General features: G+C 57.0%; 1 protein-coding gene across 1 annotated transcript in view; it reads right to left on the bottom strand.

The window, feature by feature from the left end:
- Positions 1–23,694, bottom strand: part of WDR97 (WD repeat domain 97) — a 71,400-nt gene that overhangs the window by 23,843 nt on the left and 23,863 nt on the right. The window contains exons 12-17 of the mRNA XM_043541898.1: positions 13,913–14,068; positions 11,024–11,179; positions 6,857–7,012; positions 3,493–3,648; positions 3,049–3,180; positions 1,477–1,614 (exon numbers count right to left, since the gene is read on the bottom strand). Of these exons, the coding sequence (XP_043397833.1) occupies positions 1,477–1,614; positions 3,049–3,180; positions 3,493–3,648; positions 6,857–7,012; positions 11,024–11,179; positions 13,913–14,068 (894 nt within the window). The remainder of the gene's footprint in view (positions 1–1,476; positions 1,615–3,048; positions 3,181–3,492; positions 3,649–6,856; positions 7,013–11,023; positions 11,180–13,912; positions 14,069–23,694) is intronic.

The raw sequence follows: 23,694 nt of genomic DNA, 5'->3' as shown, positions 1-23,694 counted from the left end.
GAGGGCAGCCGGCTGTGAGTGCCACGGGGTAGGGCGTAGGGTGACACCCGTGCTCCCTGGCTTACTCCAGGGTATAAGGCTGGCCTGGGCAGGCAGCCGGCTGTGAGTGGCATGGGTTGGGGCATAGGGTGACACCCGCGCTCCCTGGCTTACCCCAGGGTATAATGCTGGCCCAGGGAGGGTAGCCGGCTGTGAGTGCCATGGGGTAGGGCGTAGGGTGACATCCGCGCTCCCTGGCTTACTCCAGGGTATAAGGCTGGCCCGGGGAGGCAGCCGCCTGTGAGTGGCATGGGTTGGGGCATAGGGTGACACCCGCGCTCCCTGGCTTACCCCAGGGTATAATGCTGGCCCAGGGAGGGCAGCCGGCTGTGAGTGCCACGGGGTAGGGCGTAGGGTGACACCCGTGCTCCCTGGCTTACTCCAGGGTATAATGCTGGCCCGGGGAGGCAGCCGCCTGTGAGTGGCATGGGTTGGGGCATAGGGTGACACCCGTGCTCCCTGGCTTACCCCAGGGTATAATGCTGGCCCGGGGAGGGCAGCTGGCTGTGAGCTGACACAATACTTGTGGGAAGAGGTGAGAGGTTTTTCGCAGGAGTGGGTGGGTGAGATTCTGTGTCCTGCGTTGTGCAGGTCAGACTAGATGTTCATAATGGTCTCTTCTGACCTTAGTATCTATGAATCTATGAATCTAAGAGCCGTGGGAACGGTGTCATTGCAGGAACTCACTGCTCTGCTCTCGTGACTCTGACCTTCGGACAAAAACGGGGCCCTGGGGCTCCCGCGGTAAGCCCAGCCCATGGCCAGGCCAGTCTGGGGCCTTGCTCTGCTCAAGGAGGCTGCCCTGATTCCAAGCCCCGGGGTGGGATGACGGAGCAGTGGGACAGGAGTGTGGAGACCAGCACTGACCACAGCGACTCTCCAGGAGCGAGGCTGGGCTCCCGCCTGATTCCTCTGCCCTGGTCCTTGCAGAGGGTCCTCCAGGCTCCTCCTCAGTCACCCCACGCCTCTGGCTGCAGCTCAGCTCCTTCCACTGACAGGGAGGCCGGGAGATGCTCTCACTCGGCAAGGGGGTAGGTTTTATGCTGTGTGTATTGAGCAGGTCTCCTGGCTCAGCCTGCAACCCCCATGCCTGCAACATCTGCCTGCCCCGCAGCTGGGAGAGGGCAGCACCACTGGCCTGCCCGCAGTGGGGCCCAGGCCACTGCCCCAGCACCCAGCGGGCCTGGCTGCGGGAGGAGCAGACCAAGAGGCAGGGAGCAGTCTCCCTCCTGGAGCCTGCAGATCACTGCACTGCAGCGCAGGGAATCCCCAGGAGATTCAGGGAGAGCAGGACACACAACGGGGGCTCCAGACTGGAGCCCAGGGGAGAGGCTCCTCTGAGAAACAGCGAGGAGCGGCAGAGCGCTGGGGAGAGGTGGCAGGAGAGCTCTGCCTATGGATAGCGCTTTCTCTCGTGGACCATCAGCACCCCTCTACCTGTTGCACTTCCAGCCACGTGGCCTGCAGCGATTCCCTCGAAGACTCGATGTCATCCTGGCTCCGGAACTGCTGCACCACCACCGAATTGGGCAGGAAGCCCGATGACAGCCTGCGGACTTGCAGATGGGACAACTCCTGAGAGAAGGAAACAAAACATAGCAGAGAGCAGCTCGCTCTCCAGGGGCACGGCAAACCACAGCCACACGGCTGGGCCACAGCCACCATCCACGGGGGATCCGGGCCAGGCCACGTGTCTGGGCTGCCACCACCATCCACGGGGGTTCCGGGCCAGGCCACGTGTCTGGGCTGCCACCACCATCCACGGGGGTTCCGGGCCAGGCCACACAGCTGGGCCTCAGCTACCATCCCTGGGGGAACCGGGCCAGGCCACACAGCCAGGCTGCAACCACCACCCACGGGGAACCAGGCCGGGCACAACCACCGCCCCCAGGTGAACAGGGCCAGGAAGCGCAGCCGCTGTGTAATCACTGCCCACGGAGGATCCTGCCATGCCCCTGGGGAACTACACTGGCCTGCACGCCATTCGTGTTCTAGTCTACTCGACAGCAGTCACAACATGCAGACATGTTCTCTTAAAGAGCCAGCCCGTCCCCAGCAGAACTGGCTTTCTGGGCCAGCTCCAAAATAAGCCTCCCACCGCTGAGCTGGAGGCCTGTCCCCGTGCACTGCATGGTCTGTGCAGGGCACCCAGGAGGGCTGGTGGCAGCAGGCTGGGGAATGCTGCATAGCGGCTCCTCCTCCCCTGCCTAATTCTTCAGGGGGTTGTGACAGATCCTCACCCACTGGGGGGGCACCAAGGCCTGGGCGGCCCAGGGGAGGGGCTGACAGGCCCAGAGCAGTAAATGGGAAACAGCTAAGTAGGGAGGAGCTATTCCCCAGAGCAGAAGGACAGGCACGAAAGGGAAGAGATCAGGGTTTTATCCCCTGGGCAGTGCGGATGGCTCCGGAGCGAGCCGCACACCTCTGCAGGGCTCTTGGAGAGGAAGGTTCCAGCAGGAGACAACATCAGCACCTTTCACTGGAGGGCTGGGTGCTTGGAGGCCCGCTGCATCCCGGCTGGGGTAACGGGCTGCCCTGAGCCAGGACAGCGTGCGTGGCGCTCAGAGCTGGAGGACGCAGAGGCCAGTGAGCTAGACAGCCACAGACAGGGGAAGGAAACATGCCCAGGCCTCGACAGTCAGGGGATCAGAGAGGAGCGAGGCAGTGGTTCTCAACCATTGACCACTGCGGGCTGCATCCAATGCTACCTGTACGGCCCTGAGGATGCCCCATGGGCCGCAGCTGTGTGCTGACTGGGCCGGAGAAACACTGAGCTGGGACCTGGGGGTCTTCAGGACCATGGTGGCAGGTGCAGGGCCGGCTGCAGGCACCAGCTTTCCAAGCAGGTGCTTGGGGCGACAGTCCGTGTCCTGCGGCGGCAATTCGGCAGCAGCCCCGCCACTCTTCCCGCCGCTGCGGCAATTCGGTGGCGACTGCTTGCGGCGGCAAAATGGGCAGGAGTTTGCGGCGGGATCCCCAGCAGGCTTTGCTCAGCTTACGTGGGCTCACCTTGGACGTCTGACTGCTGACCTGAGACGCGGAGGGGCCATGGCTGTTGACTTTGGTGATCTGCTGTGAGGGTGACCGGCTGTGGCTGCCGGCGCGTTGGCTCTCACTGGCTGCCGCGGCCTCCTGGCGAGCCTTGGGGACCCGGACGCAGAAGGGAGTTATTCCGCTGCTCTGGCTGCATCTGCGCCTTTCTCACTCCTTCCTGTTCCCGCCCCACCGCTTGCACCTGTACCCCGGCCGCGGTAGGGGAGGCTGCAGCTCAACAGCTGCCTGGCCGCTCTCTCCTTCCTCCCAGCCAGCCTGCCAGCTGTGAAGCTAGAGAGCCCCTGCCCCCCAGCCAGCCCATTGTACCCCCGACCCCCAGCCAGGCCTGAGGCGAGATCAGATCCGGTAGCAGACCTGCTGCCTTGCCCGAGCCTGCTCGGCGTCGACCCAAGCCCTTACCTGGGATATCTGACTCCGGATCCTTGCCAGCGAGGTGCGGCACAGGGAGTCTTCCAGCCCTCGAGAAGCGCTGGGGGTTGGAAGCCCTAAACGTGAGCCCCGGCCTGTGGGAGGCTCCAGGGCGTCCTCTCGGCAAACCCCATCCGCCACGGGAGCCTGGGGGACGAAGGAGCTCGGTGTCCCCGTGCACGTCACAGGGTCCCCCGCGCTGCACCTGCGCGGCTGCCTGGTGCACCACCGCCGGGCACCAGGGCAGGAGCTTCCACTGCGGGGCAGGCAGAGCCCAGGGGCCAAACCGCCCGGCAGCCGCCCGCGCTCCGGGGAGCAGCTGCAGCTCTGTGCAGTGGGGCTCGTGACGGGTTGTGTGGCTACAGGGGGGCCAGGGGGAGACGGGGGCAGAGAGAGCAGGGGAGCCACGGGACACCTGCTCGGGGATGGTGCTTGGACCCGACCTCACCCCTCTCCCTCACCTTCACACCCCTACCCCCCACACACCCCTACCCCCCGCACACACAGCCCTCACACCCCTACCCCCTCACACATCCCCCCACACCCATACCCCCCCCACACACCCCTCACACCCCACCCCCTCACACACCCCTACCCCCCCGCACACACAGCCCTCACATCCCTACCCCCCTCACACATCCCCACACACCTATACCCCCCCACACCCCTACACCCCCGCACACACAGCCCTCACACCCCTACCCCCCTCACACATCCCCCCACACCCATACCCCACACACACACCCCTCACACCCCTACCCCCTCACACATCCCCACAAACCTATACCCCCCACACCCCTCACATTCACATCCCTACCCCCTCACACACACCCCTCACCTTCACACCCCTCCCCCCACTCCTACCCCCTCATGCACACACCCCTCACCTTCACACCCCAAACCCCCACACACCCCTCCCCCCACACACACACCCCTCACACCTCTACCCCTCACACACACACCCCTCTCCCTCACACCCCTACCCCCTCACACATCCCCCCACACCCATACCCCCCACACACACCCCTCACACCCCACCCCCTCACACACCCCTACCCCCCCGCACACACAGCCCTCACATCCCTACCCCCCTCACACATCCCCACACACCTATACCCCCCACACCCCTACACCCCCGCACACACAGCCCACACACCCCTACCCCCCTCACACATCCCCACAAACCTATACCCCCCACACCCCTCACATTCACATCCCTACCCCCTCACACACACCCCTCACCTTCACACCCCTCCCCCCACTCCTACCCCCTCATGCACACACCCCTCACCTTCACACCCCTACCCCCTCACACTCACACCCCTCACCTTCACACCCCAAACCCCCACACACCCCTCCCCCCCACACACACCCCTCACACCTCTACCCCTCACACACACACCCCTCTCCCTCACACCCCTACCCCCTCACACACACCCCTACCCCCTGACACACACACACACCATCACACTTACACCTCACCCCTCCACAACCTCTCCCCTACCCCCTCACACACACTCGTACCCCCCCACACCCCTCCCCCTTACACACGTCTACCCCGCCACACACACACCCCTCCCCCCTCACACCCCTCACACTCACACCCCTCCCCCCTCACACACACACACACCCTTACCTCCCCACCACATACCCCTACCCCCACACACACACCCACACCTCTACCCCCCACACAAACACCTCACCCCCACTTCCCTCACCCACACTCCCACACTGCACACACATGCTCCTAACCCTGCCCCCCATCCCCCACGTGCTCCACACCCTCATCCCCCCCATGCCCCTCACTCCTGCCCCCACTCCTCTCACCACCCACACCCCCTTCACCTCATCAATCCCAGCCCACACCCTCACTCCCTCTACAGACACACAAACCCCAACCCCCTCATCCCTTCCCCACACACACCCGCCCTCCTGCCACCCCTCACCCCCAATCCATTTCAACCCAGTGAGGCCCCAGAGGGCAACCAAGCGACAGCCCCTCGGGTCTCTGCCAGAGATGGGTCCGACCCGCCCAGAACGGGGCGACTGGCTGGGGTGGGCTGTGGGGCCCTGGGCCTGTGGCCAGCAGAGTCTATTCCTGATCCCGTGACCGGCTGCTACACACACCCCTGCCAGCGCTCGCCCGGCCACGACACCCCAGCCAGCCCCTGCCTGACGCACCCGGCCCAACCGGCACTGCCAGACACTGTATCGCGGCCGTCTACACACCGGCCCGGCCCCACAGCCTGTCCCCCCACGCCTGTTCCCCAAAGACGGGCTCCATTACGGGTGTGCCAGCGGCCCAGGCTGCTCCCTAGGGAGGCGAGTACCAGGGTGAAAGGAAGGGAGGGACTCGGGCGTCTCTGGGACATCGCTGTCTGACAGACTCGCGGAGAGGGGCAGGGTGGGTGGGTTTGGGGTCTGTGGCGACACCTTCCAGCTTCGTAGCACCGACTCCCCCCGGGAACGTCCCTGGAGACCTGGGAGGCAACAGACTGACATTCCAACCAGGTGGGACCAGGCTGAGCACCGGCGCGGCCCCGTGGCGAGTAACGGGCTGGGAGACACAGCAAACTCCCCAGCCTGGCCACGCACCCCCCAGCCAGGGCCCAGCGCCTGGCGGGGAAGGGACAGGAGCAAAGGGAGCTGCGTTGTGAGCCACATTATCACCTCCGCCAGGGCGGGGATCAGCACACGGGCCTGGCTGCGCTGCTCTGCTGCGGGGCAGCCGCGGGGCCTGACGCAGGGCTCTGGCAGTGGGCACATGGAGGCCAAGTTTGTAAAGGAGAATAATCCCCCCAAGACAGACCCCTCCCAGCCAGTCAATACCCCCAAGCCAGATTCTCCCTTCTCCTCTATAACTTGCCAGTCACCACAGGGCTGGTCCCTCTCTTTCCCTGTGGTTTATGGACTGTCCTGCCGCTCTCCCCCCACCGCCAAAGAGCTGTGAGGCTAGAGAACGTAAGAATAAAAGAACGGCCACACCAGGTCAGACCAATGGTCCATCGAGCCCAGCAGGCGCAGCGGCCAGTGCCAGGTGCTTCAGAGGGAATGAACAGAACAGGGCCATTATCACGTGATCATTCTCTGTCGTCCCCTCCCAGCTTCTGGCAGTCAGAGGTTTAGGGACACCCAGAACAGCAGGTTGTGTCCCTGCCCATCCTGGCTAATAGCCATTGACGGATCTATCCTTCCTGAACATATCTCATTCTTTTTGGAACCTCTGCCCCCCAGCCAGCCCAGAGGTGAGATCAGGTGTATCTCCCGACCCCCAGCCAGGCCCGAGGCGAGATCAGATCCGGCAGCAGACCTGCTGCCTTGCCCGAGCCTGTTCAGCATTGATCCAAGCCCTTACCTGGGATATCTGACTCTGGATCCCTGCCAGCGAGGTGCGGCGCAGGGAGTCTTCCAGCCCTCTAGAAGTGCTGGGGGTTGGAAGCGCTAAACTTGAGCCCTGGCCTGCGGGAGGCTCCAGGGCGTCCTCTTGGCAAACCCCATCTGCCGCGGGAGCCTGGGGGACAAAAGAGCTTGGTGTAAATGTGCACGTGATTGTAGGCCTATAACTAGACCTGGGTGTGGCCTCACTTCTTGGGAGACAGGCTTAGGGAGGTAAATGGATTAGCACGCTGGAAACAGAATGTCTGGGCTGGCTGAGCTAACGGGGAAACCCAGAGAACCACAGACAATGGATAAGGGAAGTGGGGGACGTAAAAATGAGGTAAAGAGCAAGTCGTACATGGACAATGCATGGGCGGAGCATGCTGCAGAGGGATTGGCTCCCCCAAAGTAACCAAGCCAATCCCAAAGCATGTCATGCAATGTACAGTACATGTAATGGACCATGTCAATGTCTATAAAGGAAGAGGTTTGCCGTGTGATTTTAGAGGTGCGGTATACCGGGGTTCTCAAACTGGGGGTCGGGACCCCTCAGGGGATTGTGAGGTTATTACATGGGGGGTCGTGAGCTGTCGGCCTCCACCCTAAACCCCACTTTGCATCCAGCATTTATAATGGTGTTAAGTATCTTAAAAAATTTTAATTTATAAGGGGGGTCGCACTCAGAGGCTTGCTATGTGAAAGGGGTCACCAGTACAAAAGTTTGAGAACTACTGCCTTATACTTAGCCCTATGCTTGAGTGCAATCAATTTAGTCTAGCTTTACTGTGTGCTTAATAAAGGAACCTGAGAGACAAGACAGGAGTTGACCTGAGTTCTTGAGGAAACTGGCTCAGTGCTGTGTTTGAAGGGAAAGGTGTATTCACTCCAGTCAAATTAAAGAGCTATAACATATTTACTCTTTAACAGAGCAATGAACTTAATATCTTCCGTGAATACACCGTGGTGGGTGCTGTGCATTGCACAGAATCACTGCTGACGAGTGGGGGGGGCTGGAGCTCGCTGGTTGTTCCCTGTGAGGCGAGGCTTGGGTTGGGAGGGCCCTGAGGAGTTTGCTGGAGAGAAAGACAGGCTGATGTGGCAGGAGCTGACGCAGGCTAATCTCTAGCAAAGCTCACTCTTGCCTTGGCAAAGGTGACACAGTGGCTCACAGCTCTGGGTATCCCCAGCACCATGGTGCATGGATCGCTGTGCTGTTTTAACTCTATGGGAACTGCATGGCCTCACCCAGGGCTCTGGCACTGCGGGTCAGGGGGGCCAATTTTGTAAAGGAGAATAATCTCCACCAACCAGATCCTCATTCTTCATAAACCAGCCAATACCCCCCAAGCCACATCCCCCCAGCCAGATTCTCCCTCCTCCTCCAAAACCTGCCAGTCTTCCCAAAACTGGCCCCTCTCTTTCCCTGTGGCTTATGAACTGGCTGGCCGCTTTCCCTTGCCACCTGAACCAGCCTGCCAGCTGCTAGGTTAGAGAGCCCCTGCCCCCCAGCCAGCCCACTGTACCCCCAATCCCCAGCCAGTCCCAAGGTGAGATCAGATCTGGCAGCAGACCTGCTGCCTTGCCTGAGCCTGCTCAGCGTCGATCCAAGCCCAAGTTGGCGCTTGTGTGGAGAATTTTTATTTTTTTGGTGCAGAATGTCTTCACGAGCAGGGTTTGTTACGGGTTGTGTGTCCGCAACACAGCCACAGGCGGGCCAGGGAGAGGCGTGGGCAGGGAGAGCAGGGGAGGCCACAGGGAAAACCCCTGCTGTGTTGGTGCTTGGACCAGACCTCGCACACACACACGCACATGCGCACACACACACACACACACACACACAATCCATTTCAATTCAGTGAGACTCTGTTGGTCTCTGCCAGAGATGGGTCCGACCCACCCAGAATGGGGCGACTGGCTGGGGTGGGCTATGGGGCCCTGGGCCCGTGGCCAGCAGAGTCTATTCCTGCTCCCGTGACCGGCTGCTACACACACCCCTGCCAGCGCTCGCCCGGCCACGACACCCCAGCCAGCCCCTGCCTGACGCACCCGGCCCAACCGGCACTGCCAGACACTGTATCGCGGCCGTCTACACACCGGCCCGGCCCGACAGCCTGCCCCCCCACGCCTGTTCCCCAGAGACGGGCTCCATTATGGGTGTGCCAGCGGCCCAGGCTGCTCCCTAGGGAGGCGAGTACCAGGGTGAGAGGAAGGGAGGGACTTGGGCGTCTCTGGGATGTCGCTGTCCGACAGACGCGCGGAGAGGGGCGGGGTGGGTGGGTTTGGGGTCCGTGGTGACACCTTCCAGCTTCGTAGCACCGACTCCCCCCGAGAACGTCCCTGGAGACCTGGGAGGCAACAAACTGACATTCCAACCAGGTGGGACCAGGCTGAGCACCGGCGCGGCCCCGTGGCAAGTAACGGGCTGGGAGACACAGCAAACTCCCCAGCCTGGCCACGCACCCCCCAGCCAGGGCCCAGCGCCTGGCGGGGAAGGGACAGGAGCAAAGGGAGCTGCGTTGTGAGCCACATTATCACCTCCGCCAGGGCGGGGATCAGCACACGGGCCTGGCTGCGCTGCTCTGCTGCGGGGCAGCCGCGGGGCCTGACGCAGGGCTCTGGCAGTGGGCACGTGGGAGCCTTACTCTGCTAGCCCACCAGATCCCCCCCCCACCCAGCCAGATCCCCCCAGCCAGCCAGATCCCACTTCCCCAGCTAGACAGCCAGATCCCCCTCCCACTGCTATCCAGCCACCTCCTCCCCCCCCGCCAGCCAAATCCCCCTTCCCCTGCTAGCCCACCAGATCCCCCACCCACCCAGATCCTCCTTCCCCTGCTAGCCTGCCAGATCCTCCACCCACCCAGCCAGATCCCCCTTCCCCAGCTAGCCAGCCAGATCCCCCCAGCCAGCCAGATCCCCCTTCCCTGGCTACCCAGCCAGATCCCCCCCCAGCCAGATCCCCCTTCCCCAGCTAGCCAGCCAGATCCCCCCAACCAGCCAGATCCCCCTTCCCCTCCCCCCCAGCCAGATCCCCCCGTAGGCCTTGCTGGAGCCCCGGGTGTAACTGGTGCTGCCGGTGCTGCTGTTCTTGGAGCTCCGATGTCGGCGGCACCAGCAGACGGCGCAGCGTGTCCGTGCCGCGGACCTCGACGTTCCTCATGAGACAGGCCACAGGCTGGGTTTGGTGGCGAAGGCCCTCGGCCAGATTCACTGTCACTGAAGCAAGGTCCTAGCGCCCGACAGGAGCTGCAGGTGCACTAACCCATGTGTGCCCGCCACAATGGTACCAGTGCAGTGAGGGCACCAGGACGCTGTCCCCTCGGCAAGCAGAGTCGCCCCTCCTGTGACTCGTTGATACGAACAAGCTAGGTATCACCCTCCTGAGCTGGTTAGTTACCACCTTTCTCCTTCTACCGGCTGGCTCGAAGAAAACATCCCCATCCTCCAGCCTGTCCTCACGAGGGGTCCGGGTGTTCCTGGGCGAGCTATGGGGAATGTGTTTGTCACATGCTCTGGAACTGCTCCCCATGAAGCCAGTCAGGACTCTGGGGAAGTCTCCTTTCTGTGAGCAGCCTGTCTGCGGGACACACAGCTCACACAGCTTCCACCTTCCTGGGTCTGACCTCGGAGCATTCAGTATCCTCTGCCCCTCCGTGCGCTTCCCACAGCGAGTCCGCCCAGGCGGGCTCCTGGGGAAGCCAGAGGGTCCTGCCCCCCAACTCCGCAGTCAGACGTGACTCTCAGCCAGCCAGTAAAACAGAAGGTTTATTAGGCGACAGGAACATGGTCTAAAACAGAGCTTGCAGGTGCAGAGAACAGGACCCCTCAGCTGGGTCCATTCTGGGGGGCAGTGAGCCAGATCCTCCCAGCCAGCCAGATCTCCCCAAGCCAGATCCTCGCAGCCAGCCAGATCTCCACAGCCAGCCTTTTCCCCTGCAAGCCAGATCTCTCTTCTCCATGGTTGAACAACTGGCTGGCTGCTCTCTCTTTCCCCCCAGCCAGCCTGCCAGCTGTGAAGCTAGAGAGCCCCTGCCCCCCAGCCAGCCCATTGTACCCCCGACCCCCAGCCAGGCCTGAGGCGAGATCAGATCCGGCAACAGACCTGCTGCCTTGCCCGAGCCTGCTCGGCGTCGACCCAAGCCCTTACCTGGGATATCTGACTCCGGATCCTTGCCAGCGAGGTGCGGCACAGGGAGTCTTCCAGCCCTCGAGAAGCGCTGGGGGTTGGAAGCCCTAAACGTGAGCCCCGGCCTGTGGGAGGCTCCAGGGCGTCCTCTCGGCAAACCCCATCCGCCGCGGGAGCCTGGGGGACGAAGGAGCTCGGTGTCCCCGTGCACGTCACAGGGTCCCCCGCGCTGCACCTGCGCGGCTGCCTGGTGCACCACCGCCGGGCACCAGGGCAGGAGCTTCCACTGCGGGGCAGGCAGAGCCCAGGGGCCAAACCGCCCGGCAGCCGCCCGCGCTCCGGGGAGCAGCTGCAGCTCTGTGCAGTGGGGCTCGTGACGGGTTGTGTGGCCACAGGGGGGCCATGGGGGGGCCAGGGGGAGACGGGGGCAGAGAGAGCAGGGGACACCTGCTCGGGGATGGTGCTTGGACCCAACCTCACCCCCCTCCCTCACCTTCACACCCCTACCCCCTACACACCCCTACCCCCCCCCCGCTCACCCCTACCCCCCCGCACACACAGCCCTAACACCCCTACCCCCTCACACATCCCCCCACACCTATACCCCCCCCACACCCCTCACACCCCTAGCCCCTCACACATCCCCACACACCTATACCCCCCCCACACCCCTCACACCCCTACCCCCTCACACACACCCCACACAACCCTACCCCTTCACACCCCTACCCCCTCACACACACACCCCACCCTCCCACCCCCCTCACACTCACACCTCTACGCCCCCCACACCCCTCACAACCCTACCCCCTCCACACACACACGCCTCACACTGGCACCCCTACCCCCCTCACACATGCCCACACACCTATACCCCCCCCACACCCCTACTCCCTCACACACACCCCACACAACCCTACCCCTTCACACCCCTACCCCCTCACACACACCCCCCACCCTCCCACCCCCTCACACTCACACCCCTACCCCCTCCACACACACACGCCTCACACTGGCACCCCTACCCCCCTCACACATCCCCACACACCTATACCCCCCCACACCCCCCTCACCCCTACCCCCTCACACACACACCCCTCACACTCACCCCCCACCCCCTCACACTCACACCTCTACCCCCCCACACCCCTACCCCCTCACACACACCCCACACACCTCTACCCCCTCAAACATCCCCCCACACCTATACCCCCCACACCCCTCACACCCCTACCCCCTCACACACACCCCACACACCCCTACCCCCCTCACACACACCCCACACAACCCTACCCCCCACACCCCTACCCCCTCACGCACACACGCCTCACACTCACACCCCTACCCCCCCACACTCCTCACACTCACACCTCTACCCCCCCACACCCCTCACCTTCACATCCCTCACCTTCACACCCCTACCCCCACACACACCCCTCACACCCCTACCCCTCCACACACACACGCCTCACACTCACAACCCTACCCCCCACACCCCTCACACTCACACCCCTCACCTTCACACCCCTATCCCCACACACCCCTCACCTTCACACCCCACCTTCACACCCCCTACCCCCACACATCCCCACACACCCCTACCCCCCTACCCTCTCACACTCACACCCCTCACCTTCACACCCCTACCCCCCCACCTCTCACCTTCACAACCTTACCCCCTCACACACGCCAACCCCCTCACACACACCCCTCACCTTCACACCCCTATCCCCCCCACACATACTCACACACACCCCTACCTCCCTCACACTCCTACCCACCCACACCCTTCACACTCACACTCCTACCCCCCACCCCTCACACACACACCCCTATCCCCTCACACACTCTCACCTTCACACCCCTACCCCCTCACACCCCACCCCCTCACACACTCCTCACACACACACCCCTACCCGCCTCACACACACAGACCCCTCATCCTCACACCCCTACCCCCACACTCCTACCCCCTCACACACACCCTTACCCCCCTCACCTTCACACCCCTCACCCTCACACCCGTACCTCCTCACACACACACACCCTCTCACTCTCACTCCCCTACCCCCCCACCTGTCACCCTCACACCCTACCTCCCCTCACACACACACCCCTCCCCCCTCACACACCCCTCACTTCTACCACCCCCCAATATATTTCAATTCCATGGGACTCTTGGCATGACCAGCCCCACAGGAGACCCCAGAGGGCAACCAAGCGACAGCCCCTGGGGTCTCTGCCAGAGATGGGTCCGACCCGCCCAGAACGGGGCGACTGGCTGGGGTGGGCTGTGGGGCCCTGGGCCCGTGGCCAGCAGAGTCTATTCCTGATCCCGTGACCAGCTGCTACACACACCCCTGCCAGCGCTCGCCCGGCCACGACACCCCAGCCAGCCCCTGCCTGATGCACCCGGCCCAACCGGCACTGCCAGACACTGTATCGCGGCCGTCTACACACCGGCCCGGCCCCACAACCGCAGCCCCACTGCGCCGCTCCAAAGACAACACCCCGCTGCGCTGCCTGAGGCAGACACAGCCACTGCCCCCCACAATCAGAGAGCCGGAAAGGAATCGTGGTGAGAAAAGCAGAGTGGGGGGCAGGGACTGGGAAGAGCCGGGGGGCCCCGAAGGCTCTGAGGACCCAGGGGCGCACAGCTCCTGCGTAGCCCCACGCTCAGTGCACTGGGGCAGGTCACCTCTCCACTTAGAGTGGAGACAGCGCAGCCTGGTGCTGGGAGCACAGGCCTGGGAGACAGGAGCGCTCCCGGAGTCCTGGCACGGCTCCGACAAGCCCATGCATCACCGCGCCCATCTGTGCCATGGCGCCAGCCCTGTGGGAGCGCTGTGGGCCCTTGGCAGGGACAGGGCTGCACTCAGCCGACCCACCAGCATGGTGGCATGTGTTTACCTTGATCAGCGGACGTTCCGCGTCCTCCTCGGCACCGTCAGGGAAGGCCCCTAGGAACATGTGAGAAGCAGCCAGGCCGTAGAGTTTCGGTACCAGTGGGCCAAGGAGACAGGCCTCCAGAATCGTGTCTGCATCAAAGGAATCGGTGTGGGGGATCTGCGTGTAAAGGCAGGGAGGGAGCCGTCAGCCAGCTCCGCCTTCGCCACGGGCACCAGCTGAAATCTGCCTGCAGCACCAGGCTGCACGGTGAGGCACTCAGCCTGGAGGGGGCCCGGGCGGCCACCCACGCCCTGTGCTCTCCATGCCACACACGTCGGGCTTGGCACTGCCTCGAGGCGCTCATTGCAGAGCGTGCCACCCCCTGCAAGCGGGCCTCACGCACCACACACTCAGCTTCCCCATGGAGGGTGTTTCGAATACCTCCAGCTGAGCACAATGGGGCCAGCTCCCCAGCGAGCCTTGTGCTCCCGACACACAGACTCTGTAAAGTGCAAGCTGGCCTGCATGTTGTGGGCTCGCACCAGAGCATCTCTTTCCCCCCCCTCCCCGGGGGGGCAGTCACCGTCACGACACAGCCATCGGTTTCAGACCCAAGTAACTATGCTTAGTACAAACGGCCACACTGGGTCAGACCAATGGCCAGGCAGCTCCGTTTCCTGTCTTCCAACAGTGGTGGGGGCCAGAGGCTTCAGAGGGAATGAACAGAACAGGGAATCATCAAGTGATCCATCCCCTGTCGCCCATTCCCAGCTTCTGGCAGTCAGAGGTTTAGGGACACCCAGATCGTGGGGTTGCATCCCCGACCATCTTGGTCAACAGTCATTGGTCCTCCACGAATTTATCTATTTTTTTTAACCCAGTTATAGTTTTGGGCTTCACAACGTCCCCTGACAATGAGTTCCACAGGTTGACTGTGTGTTGTGTGAAAAAATACTTCCTTTGGTTTGTTTTAAACCTGCTGCCTGTTAATTTCATCGGATGACCCCTGTTTTGTGTGTTATGAGAAGGGGTTAATAACACTTCCTTATTCACCTTCTCCACCCCAGTCATGATTTTACAGACCTGTATCATATCCCCCCTTAGTCGTCTCTTTTCCAAGCTGAAAAGTCCCAGTCTTTAATCGCTCTGCATATGGAATCTGTTTCATACCCCTAATCATTTTTGTTGCCCTTTTCTGAACCTTTTCCAATTCTCATATATCTTTTTTGAGATGGGGTGAACAGATCTGCACACAGCATTCAAGATGTGGGCGTACCAGGGATTTATATAGCACCATTATGCTATATTCTGTCTTATTATCTGACTCTTTCCTAATGGTTCCTAACATTCTTTCCACTTGTTTACCTGTTGCTGCACACTGAGTGGATGTTTTCAGAGAACTCTCCACAATGACTCCAAGATCTTTCTTGAGTGGGAACAGCCAATTTAGACCCCGTCATTGTATATGTATAGTTGGGATGATGCTTTTCAATGTGCATTACTTTGCATTTATCAACACTGAATTTCATCTGCCATTTGGTTGCCCAGTCACCCAGTTTTGTGAGATCCCTTTGTAGCTCTTTGCAGTCTGCCTGGGACCTAACTATCTTGAGTGCTTTTATATCATCTGCGAATTTTGCCACCTCACTGTTTATCCCTTTTTTCAGATCACTTATGAATATGTTAAATAGGACTGGGCCAAGTACAGGCCCCTGGGGGACACCACTATTTACCTCTCTCCATTCTGAAAACTGACCATTTATTCCTGCTCTTTGTTTCCTGTCTTTTAACCAGCTGCTGATCCATGAGAGGACCTTCCCTCTTATCCCATGACAGCTTACTTTGCTGAAGAGCTGGATCACCCTCATCCACATGCTTGTTGACCCCCTTAAAAAATTCTAGTAGATTGGGGAGGCAGGATTACCCTTTACAAAAACCATGTTGACTCTTCCCCAACAAATTGTGTTCATGTGTGTGTCTGATAATTCTGTTCGTGACTATAGTTTCAACCAATTTGCCTACTACTCAAGTTTGGCTCACTGGCCTGTAATTGCTGGGATCGCCTCTGGAGCCTTTTTTAAAAATTGGCATCACATTAACTATGCTCCAGTCATCTGGTTCAAAAGCTGATTTAAATGGGAGGTTACATACCACAGTTAATAGTTCTGCAATTTCACACTTGAGTGCCTTCAGAACTCTTGGGTGATACCATCTGGTCCTGGTGACTTATTCCTGTTTAGTTTATCAACTTGTTCCCAAAACCTCCTCCACTGACACCTCAATCTGGGACAGTTTCTCAGATTTAACACCTAAAAGGAATGGCTCAAATGTGGGAATCTCCCTCACATCCTCAGCTGTGAAGACCGATGCAAAGAATTCATGTAGCTTCTCTGCAATGGCCTTATCCCCCTTGAGTGCTCCTTTGGCACCTCGATCGTCCAGGGGCCCCACTGGCTGTTTGGCAGCTTCCTGCTTCTGATGTCGTTAAAAAAAACCTGCCGTTAGTTTTTTGTCTTTTGCTAGTTGCTCTTCACACTCTTTTTTGGCCGGCGTAAGTAGCCTTCGCACTTAACTTGCCAGGGTTTATGCGCCTTTTTATCTTCCCTGCTAGGATTTGACTTCCAACTTTTAAAGGACGCCTTTTTGCCTCTCACTGCTTCTTCTACTCTGCTGTTTAGCCACGGTGGCACTTTTTTGGTTTTTATTCCTACTTTTTTAAGTAGGGGTATACATTTAATTTGAGCCTTTATTATATTGTTTTTTTAAAACGTTTCTATGCAGCTTGCAGGGATTTCACTTTTGGGACCGTGCCTTTTAATTTCTGTTTTACTCGCTTCCTCATTTTTTTGTAGTTCTCTTTTCTGAAATTAAATGCTACCATGCTGGGCTGCTGTGGTGTTTCCCCTTCCCCCCACCCCCCAGGGATGTTAAATTTAATTACATTATGGTCACTATCACCAAGTAGTTCAGCTGTAGTCATCTTTTGGACCAGATCCTGTACGCCACAAGAATTGCCTCTCCCCTTGTGGGTTCCTGGACTATCTGCTCCAAGAAGCAGTCATTTCATGTGTCTAGAAACTTTATCTCAGCATCCTGTCCTGAGGTCACATTTCCCAAGTCAGTATGGGGACAGTTGAAATCCCTCATTATTATTGAGTTTTCTATTCTTATAGCCTCTCTAATCTCCCTGAGCATTTCACAGTCACTATCACCAACCTGGTCAGGTGGTCGGTAATAGATCCCTACTGCTATGTTCTTATTATTCAAGCATGGAATTACTAGCCATAGAGATTCTATGGTACTGTTAGATTCATTTAAGATTTTTACTAACTTGACTCCATGCTTTCTTTCACATATAGTGCCTCTCCCATAAGAACATAAGAACGGCCATACTGGGTCAGACCAAAGGTCCATCCAGCCCAGTATCCTGTCTACCGACAGTGGCCAATGCCAGGTGCCCCAGAGGGAGTGAATCTAACAGGTAATGATCAGTGATCTCTCTCCTGCCATCCATCTCCACCCTCTGACAAACAGAGGCTAGGGACACCATTCCTTCCCCATCCTGGCTAACAGCCATTAATGGACTTAACCTCCATGAATTTATCCAGTTCTCTTTTAAACTCTGTTATAGTCCTAGCCTTCACAACCTCCTCAGGCAAGGAGTTCCACAGGTTGACTGCGCTGAGTGAAGAAGAACTTCCTTTTATTTGTTTTAAACCTACTGCCCACTAATTTCATTTGGTGGCCCCTAGTTCTTATATTATGGGAACAAGTAAATAACTTTTCCCTATTCACTTTCTCCACACCACCCATGATTTTATAGACCACTATCATATCCCCCCTTCGTCTCCTCTTTTCCAAGCTGAAAAGTCCTAGCCTCTTTAATCTCTCCTCATATGGGATCCGTTCCAAACCCCTCATCATTTTAGTTGCCCTTTTCTGAACTTTTCTAATGCCAGTATATCTTTTTTGAGATAAGGGGACCACATCTGTATACACTATTCAAGATGTGGGCGTATCATGGATTTATATAAGGGCAATAAGATATTCTCCGTCTTATTCTCTATCCCTTTTTTAATGATTCCTAACATCCCGTTTGCTTTTTTGACTGCCGCTGCACACTGCATGGATGTCTTCAGAGAACTATCCACAATGACTCCAAGACTCTGACGTCTGGGGGGAGAAAGCAGAAGGAGACTCTGCTGGTTGGAAGGCATGAGATGCACTGTCCTGAGGTTGGGGGTTCCACGACCACCACTCCCAAGAGAAGGAGGCGTGTGGTGGTGGTCGGGGACTCTCTCCTCCGGGGGACTGAGTCATCTATCTGCCGCCCTGACCGGGAAAACCGAGAAGTCTGCTGCTTGCCAGGGGCTAAGATTCGCGATGTGACAGAGAGACTGCCGAGACTCATAGAATCATAGAATCATAGAATATCAGGGTTGGAAGGGACCCCAGAAGGTCATCTAGTCCAACCCCCTGCTCGAAGCAGGACCAATTCCCAGTTAAATCATCCCAGCCAGGGCTTTGTCAAGCCTGACCTTAAAAACCTCTAAGGAAGGAGATTCTACCACCTCCCTAGGTAACGCATTCCAGTGTTTCACCACCCTCCTAGTGAAAAAGTTTTTCCTAATATCCAATCTAAACCTCCCCCATTGCAACTTGAGACCATTACTCCTCGTTCTGTCATCTGCTACCATTGAGAACAGTCTAGAGCCATCCTCTTTGGAACCCCCTTTCAGGTAGTTGAAAGCAGCTATCAAATCCCCCCTCATTCTTCTCTTCTGCAGACTAAACAATCCCAGCTCCCTCAGCCTCCCCTCATAAGTCATGTGCTCTAGACCCCTAATCATTTTTGTTGCCCTTCGCTGGACTCTCTCCAATTTATCCACATCCTTCTTGTAGTGTGGGGCCCAAAACTGGACACAGTACTCCAGATGAGGCCTCACCAGTGTCGAATAGAGGGGAACGATCACGTCCCTCGATCTGCTTGCTATGCCCCTACTTATACATCCGAAAATGCCATTGGCCTTCTTGGCAACAAGGGCACACTGCTGACTCATATCCAGCTTCTCGTCCACTGTCACCCCTAGGTCCTTTTCCGCAGAACTGCTGCCGAGCCATTCGGTCCCTAGTCTTTAGCGGTGCATTGGATTCTTCCATCCTAAGTGCAGGACCCTGCACTTATCCTTGTTGAACCTCATCAGATTTCTTTTGGCCCAATCCTCCAATTTGTCTAGGTCCCTCTGTATCCTATCCCTGCCCTCCAGCGTATCTACCACTCCTCCCAGTTTAGTATCATCCGCAAATTTGCTGAGAGTGCAATCCACACCATCCTCCAGATCATTTATGAAGATATTGAACAAAACCAGCCCCAGGACCGACCCCTGGGGCACTCCACTTGACACCGGCTGCCAACTAGACATGGAGCCATTGATCACTACCCGTTGAGCCCGACAATCTAGCCAGCTTTCTACCCACCTTATAGTGCATTCATCCAGCCCATACTTCCTTAACTTGCTGACAAGAATACTGTGGGAGACTGTGTCAAAAGCTTTGCTAAAGTCAAGAAACAATACATCCACTGCTTTCCCTTCATCCACAGAACCAGTAATCTCATCATAAAAGGCGATTAGATTAGTCAGGCATGACCTTCCCTTGGTGAATCCATGCTGACTGTTCCTGATCACTTTCCTCTCATGTAAGTGCTTCAGGATTGATTCTTTGAGGACCTGCTCCATGATTTTTCCAGGGACTGAGGTGAGGCTGACTGGCCTGTAGTTCCCAGGATCCTCCTTCTTCCCTTTTTTAAAGATTGGCACTACATTAGCCTTTTTCCAGTCATCTGGGACTTCCCCCGTTCGCCACGAGTTTTCAAAGATAATGGCCAAGGGCTCTGCAATCACAGCCGCAAATTCCTTCAGCACTCTCGGATGCAACTCGTCCGGCCCCATGGACTTGTGCACGTCCAGCTTTTCTAAATAGTCCCTAACCACCTCTAACTCCACAGAGGGCTGGCCATCTCTTCCCCATTTTGTGATGCCCAGCACAGCAGTCTGGGAGCTGACCTTGTTAGTGAAAACAGAGGCAAAAAAAGCATTGAGTACATTAGCTTTTTCCACATCCTCTGTCACGAGGTTGCCTCCCTCATTCAGTAAGGGGCCCACACTTTCCTTGGCTTTCTTCTTGTTGCCAACATACCTGAAGAAACCCTTCTTGTTACTCTTGACATCTCTTGCTAGCTGCAGCTCCAGGTGCGATTTGGCCCTCCTGATATCTTTCCTACATGCCCGAGCAATATTTTTATACTCTTCCCTGGTCATATGTCCAACCTTCCACTTCTTGTAAGCTTCTTTTTTATGTTTAAGATCCGCTAGGATTTCACCATTAAGCCAAGCTGGTCGCCTGCCATATTTACTATTCTTTCGACTCATCGGGATGGTTTGTCCCTGTAACCTCAACAGGGATTCCTTGAAATACAGCCAGCTCTCCTGGACTCCCTTCCCCTTCATGTTAGTCCCCCAGGGGATCCTGGCCATCTGTTCCCTGAGGGAGTCGAAGTCTGCTTTCCTGAAGTCCAGCGTCCGTATCCTGCTGCTTACCTTTCTTCCCTGTGTCAGGATCCTGAACTCAACCAACTCATGGTCACTGCCTCCCAGATTCCCATCCACTTTTGCTTCCCCCACTAATTCTACCCGGTTTGTGAGCAGCAGGTCAAGAAAAGCGCCCCCCCTAGTTGGCTCCCCTAGCACTTGCGCCAGGAAATTGTCCCTACGCTTTCCAAAAACTTCCTGGATTGTCTATGCACCGCTGTATTGCTCTCCCAGCAGATATCAGGAAAATTAAAGTCACCCATGAGAATCAGGGCATGCGATCTAGTAGCTTCCGTGAGTCATCAAGCCCTCGGATCGCTACCCCTTCCTGCTTCTCCACGTGGGCACCAATGATACTGCCAAGAATGACCTTGAGCAGATCACTGCGGACTACGTGGCTCTGGGAAGAAGGATAAAGGAGTTTGAGGCACAAGTGGTGTTCTCGTCTATACTCCCCGCGGAAGGAAAAGGCCGGGGTAGGGACCGTCGAATCAATGGAACCGTGGAAGTCAACGAATGGCTACGCAGGTGGTGTCAGAGAGAAGGCTTTGGATTCTTTGACCATGGGATGGTGTTCCATGAAGGAGGAGTGCTGGGCAGAGACGGGCTCCACCTTACGAAGAGAGGGAAGAGCATCTTTGTGAGCGGGCTGGCTAACCTAGTGAGGAGGGCTTTAAACTAGGTTCACCGGGGGAAGGAGACCAAAGCCCTGAGGTAAGTGGGAAAGCGGGATACCGGGAGGAAACACAGGCAGGAATGTCTGTGAGGGGAGGGCTCCTGCCTCATACTGAGAATGAGGGGCAATCAGCAGGTTATCTCAAGTGCTTATATACGAATGCACAAAGCCTTGGAAACAAGCAGGGAGAACTGGAGGTCCTGGTGATGTCAAGGAATTATGACGTGATTGGAATAACAGAGACTTGGTGGGATAACTCACATGACTGGAGTACTGTCATGGATGGTTATAAACTGTTCAGGAAGGACAGGCAGAGCAGAAAAGGTGGGGGAGTTGCACTGTATGTAAGGGAGCAGTATGACTGCTCAGAGCTCCGGTATGAAACTGCAGAAAAACCTGAGTGTCTCTGGATTAAGTTTAGAAGTGTGAGCACCAAGGGTGATGTGGTGGTGGGAGTCTGCTATAGACCACCGGACCAGGGGGATGAGGTGGATGAGTCTTTCTTCTGGCAATTCGCAGAAGCTACTAGATCGCACGCCCTGGTTCTCATGGGTGACTTTAATTTTCCTGATATCTGCTGGGAGAGCAATACAGCGGTGCATAGACAATCCAGGAAGTTTTTGGAAAGCGTAGGGGACAATTTCCTGGTGCAAGTGATAGAGGAGCCAACTAGGGGGGAGCTTTTCTTGACCTGCTGCTCACAAACCGGGAAGAATTAGTGGGGGAAGCAAAAGTGGATGGGAACCTGGGGGGCAGTGACCATGAATTAGTTGAGTTCAGGATCCTGACACAGGGAAGAAAGGTAAGCAGCAGGATATGGACCCTGGACTTCAGGAAAGCAGATTTCGACTCCCTCAGGGAACAGATGGCCAGGATCCCCTGGGGGACTAACATGAAGGGGAAAGGAGTCCAGGAGAGCTGGCTGTATTTCAAGGAATCCCTGTTGAGGTTACAGGGACAAACCATCCCGATGTGTCGAAAGAATAGTAAATATGGCAGGCGACCAGCTTGGCTTAATGGTGAAATCCTAGCGGATCTTAAACATAAAAAAGAAGCTTACAAGAAGTGGAAGGTTGGACATATGACCAGGGAAGAGTATAAAAATATTGCTCGGGCATGTAGGAATGAAATCAGGAGGGCCAAATCGCACCTGGAGCTGCAGCTAGCAAGAGATGTCAAGAGTAACAAGAAGGGTTTCTTCAGGTATGTTGGCAACAAGAAGAAAGCCAAGGAAAGTGTGGGCCCATAACTGAATGAGGGAGGCAACCTAGTGACAGAGGATGTGGAAAAAGCTAATGTACTCAATGCTTTTTTTGCCTCTGTCTTCACGAACAAGGTCAGCTCCCAGACTGCTACGCTGGGCATCACAACATGGGGAGTAGATGGCCAGCCCTCAGTGGAGAAAGAAGTGGTTAGGGACTATTTAGAAAAGCTGGACGTGCACAAGTCCATGGGGCCGGATGCATTGCATCCAAGAATGCTAAAGGAATTTGCGGCTGTGATTGCAGAGCCCTTGGCCATTATCTTTGAAAACTCGTGGCGAACGGGGGAAGTCCCAGATGACTGGAAAAAGAAGAAGGAGGATCCTGGGAACTACAGGCCAGTCAGCCTCACCTCAGTCCCCGGAAAAATCATGGAGCAGGTCCTCAAAGAATCAATCCTGAAGCACTTACATGAGAGGAAAGTGATCAGGAACAGTCAGCATTGATTCACCGAGGGAAGGTCATGCCTGACTAATCTAATCACCTTCTATGATGAGATTACTGGTTCTGTGGATGAAGGGAAAGCAGTAGATGTATTGTTTCTTGACTTTAGCAAAGCTTTTGACACGGTCTCCCACAGTATTCTTGTCAGCAAGTTAAAGAAGTATGGGCTGGATGAATACACTATAAGGTGGGTAGAAAGTTGGCTAGATTGTCGGGCTCAACGGGTAGTGATCAATGGCTCCATGTCTAGATGGCAGCCGGTGTCAAGTGGAGTGCCCCAGGGGTCGGTCCTGGGGCCGGTTTTGTTCAATATCTTCATAAATGATCTGGAGGATGGTGTGGATTGCACCCTCAGCAAATTTGCAGATGACACTAAACTGGGAGGAGTGGTAGATACGCTGGAGGGCAGGGATAGGATACAGAGGGACCTAGACAAATTGGAGGATTGGGCCAAAAGAAATCTGATGAGGTTCAACAAGGACAAGTGCAGGGTCCTGCACTTAGGACGGAAGAATCCCATGGACCGCTACAGACTAGGGACCGAATGGCTCGGCAGCAGTTCTGCAGAAAAGGACCTAGGGGTGACAGTGGATGAGAAGCTGGATATGAGTCAGCAGTGTGCCCTTGTTGCCAAGAAGGCCAATGGCATTTTGGGATGTATAAGTAGGGGCATAGCCAGCAGATTGAGGGACGTGATTGTTTCCCTCTATTTGACATTGGTGAGGCCTCATCTGGAGTACTGTGTCCAGTTTTGGGCCCCACACTACAAGAAGGATGTGGATAAATTGGAGAGAGTCCAGCGAAGGGCAACAAAAATGATTAGGGGTCTGG

This window comes from Chelonia mydas, chromosome 2 (genome assembly GCF_015237465.2).
Source record: "Chelonia mydas isolate rCheMyd1 chromosome 2, rCheMyd1.pri.v2, whole genome shotgun sequence".
NCBI classification, from domain to species: Eukaryota; Metazoa; Chordata; order Testudines; family Cheloniidae; genus Chelonia; species Chelonia mydas.
This window is presented reverse-complemented; position numbering and strand designations above follow the sequence as displayed.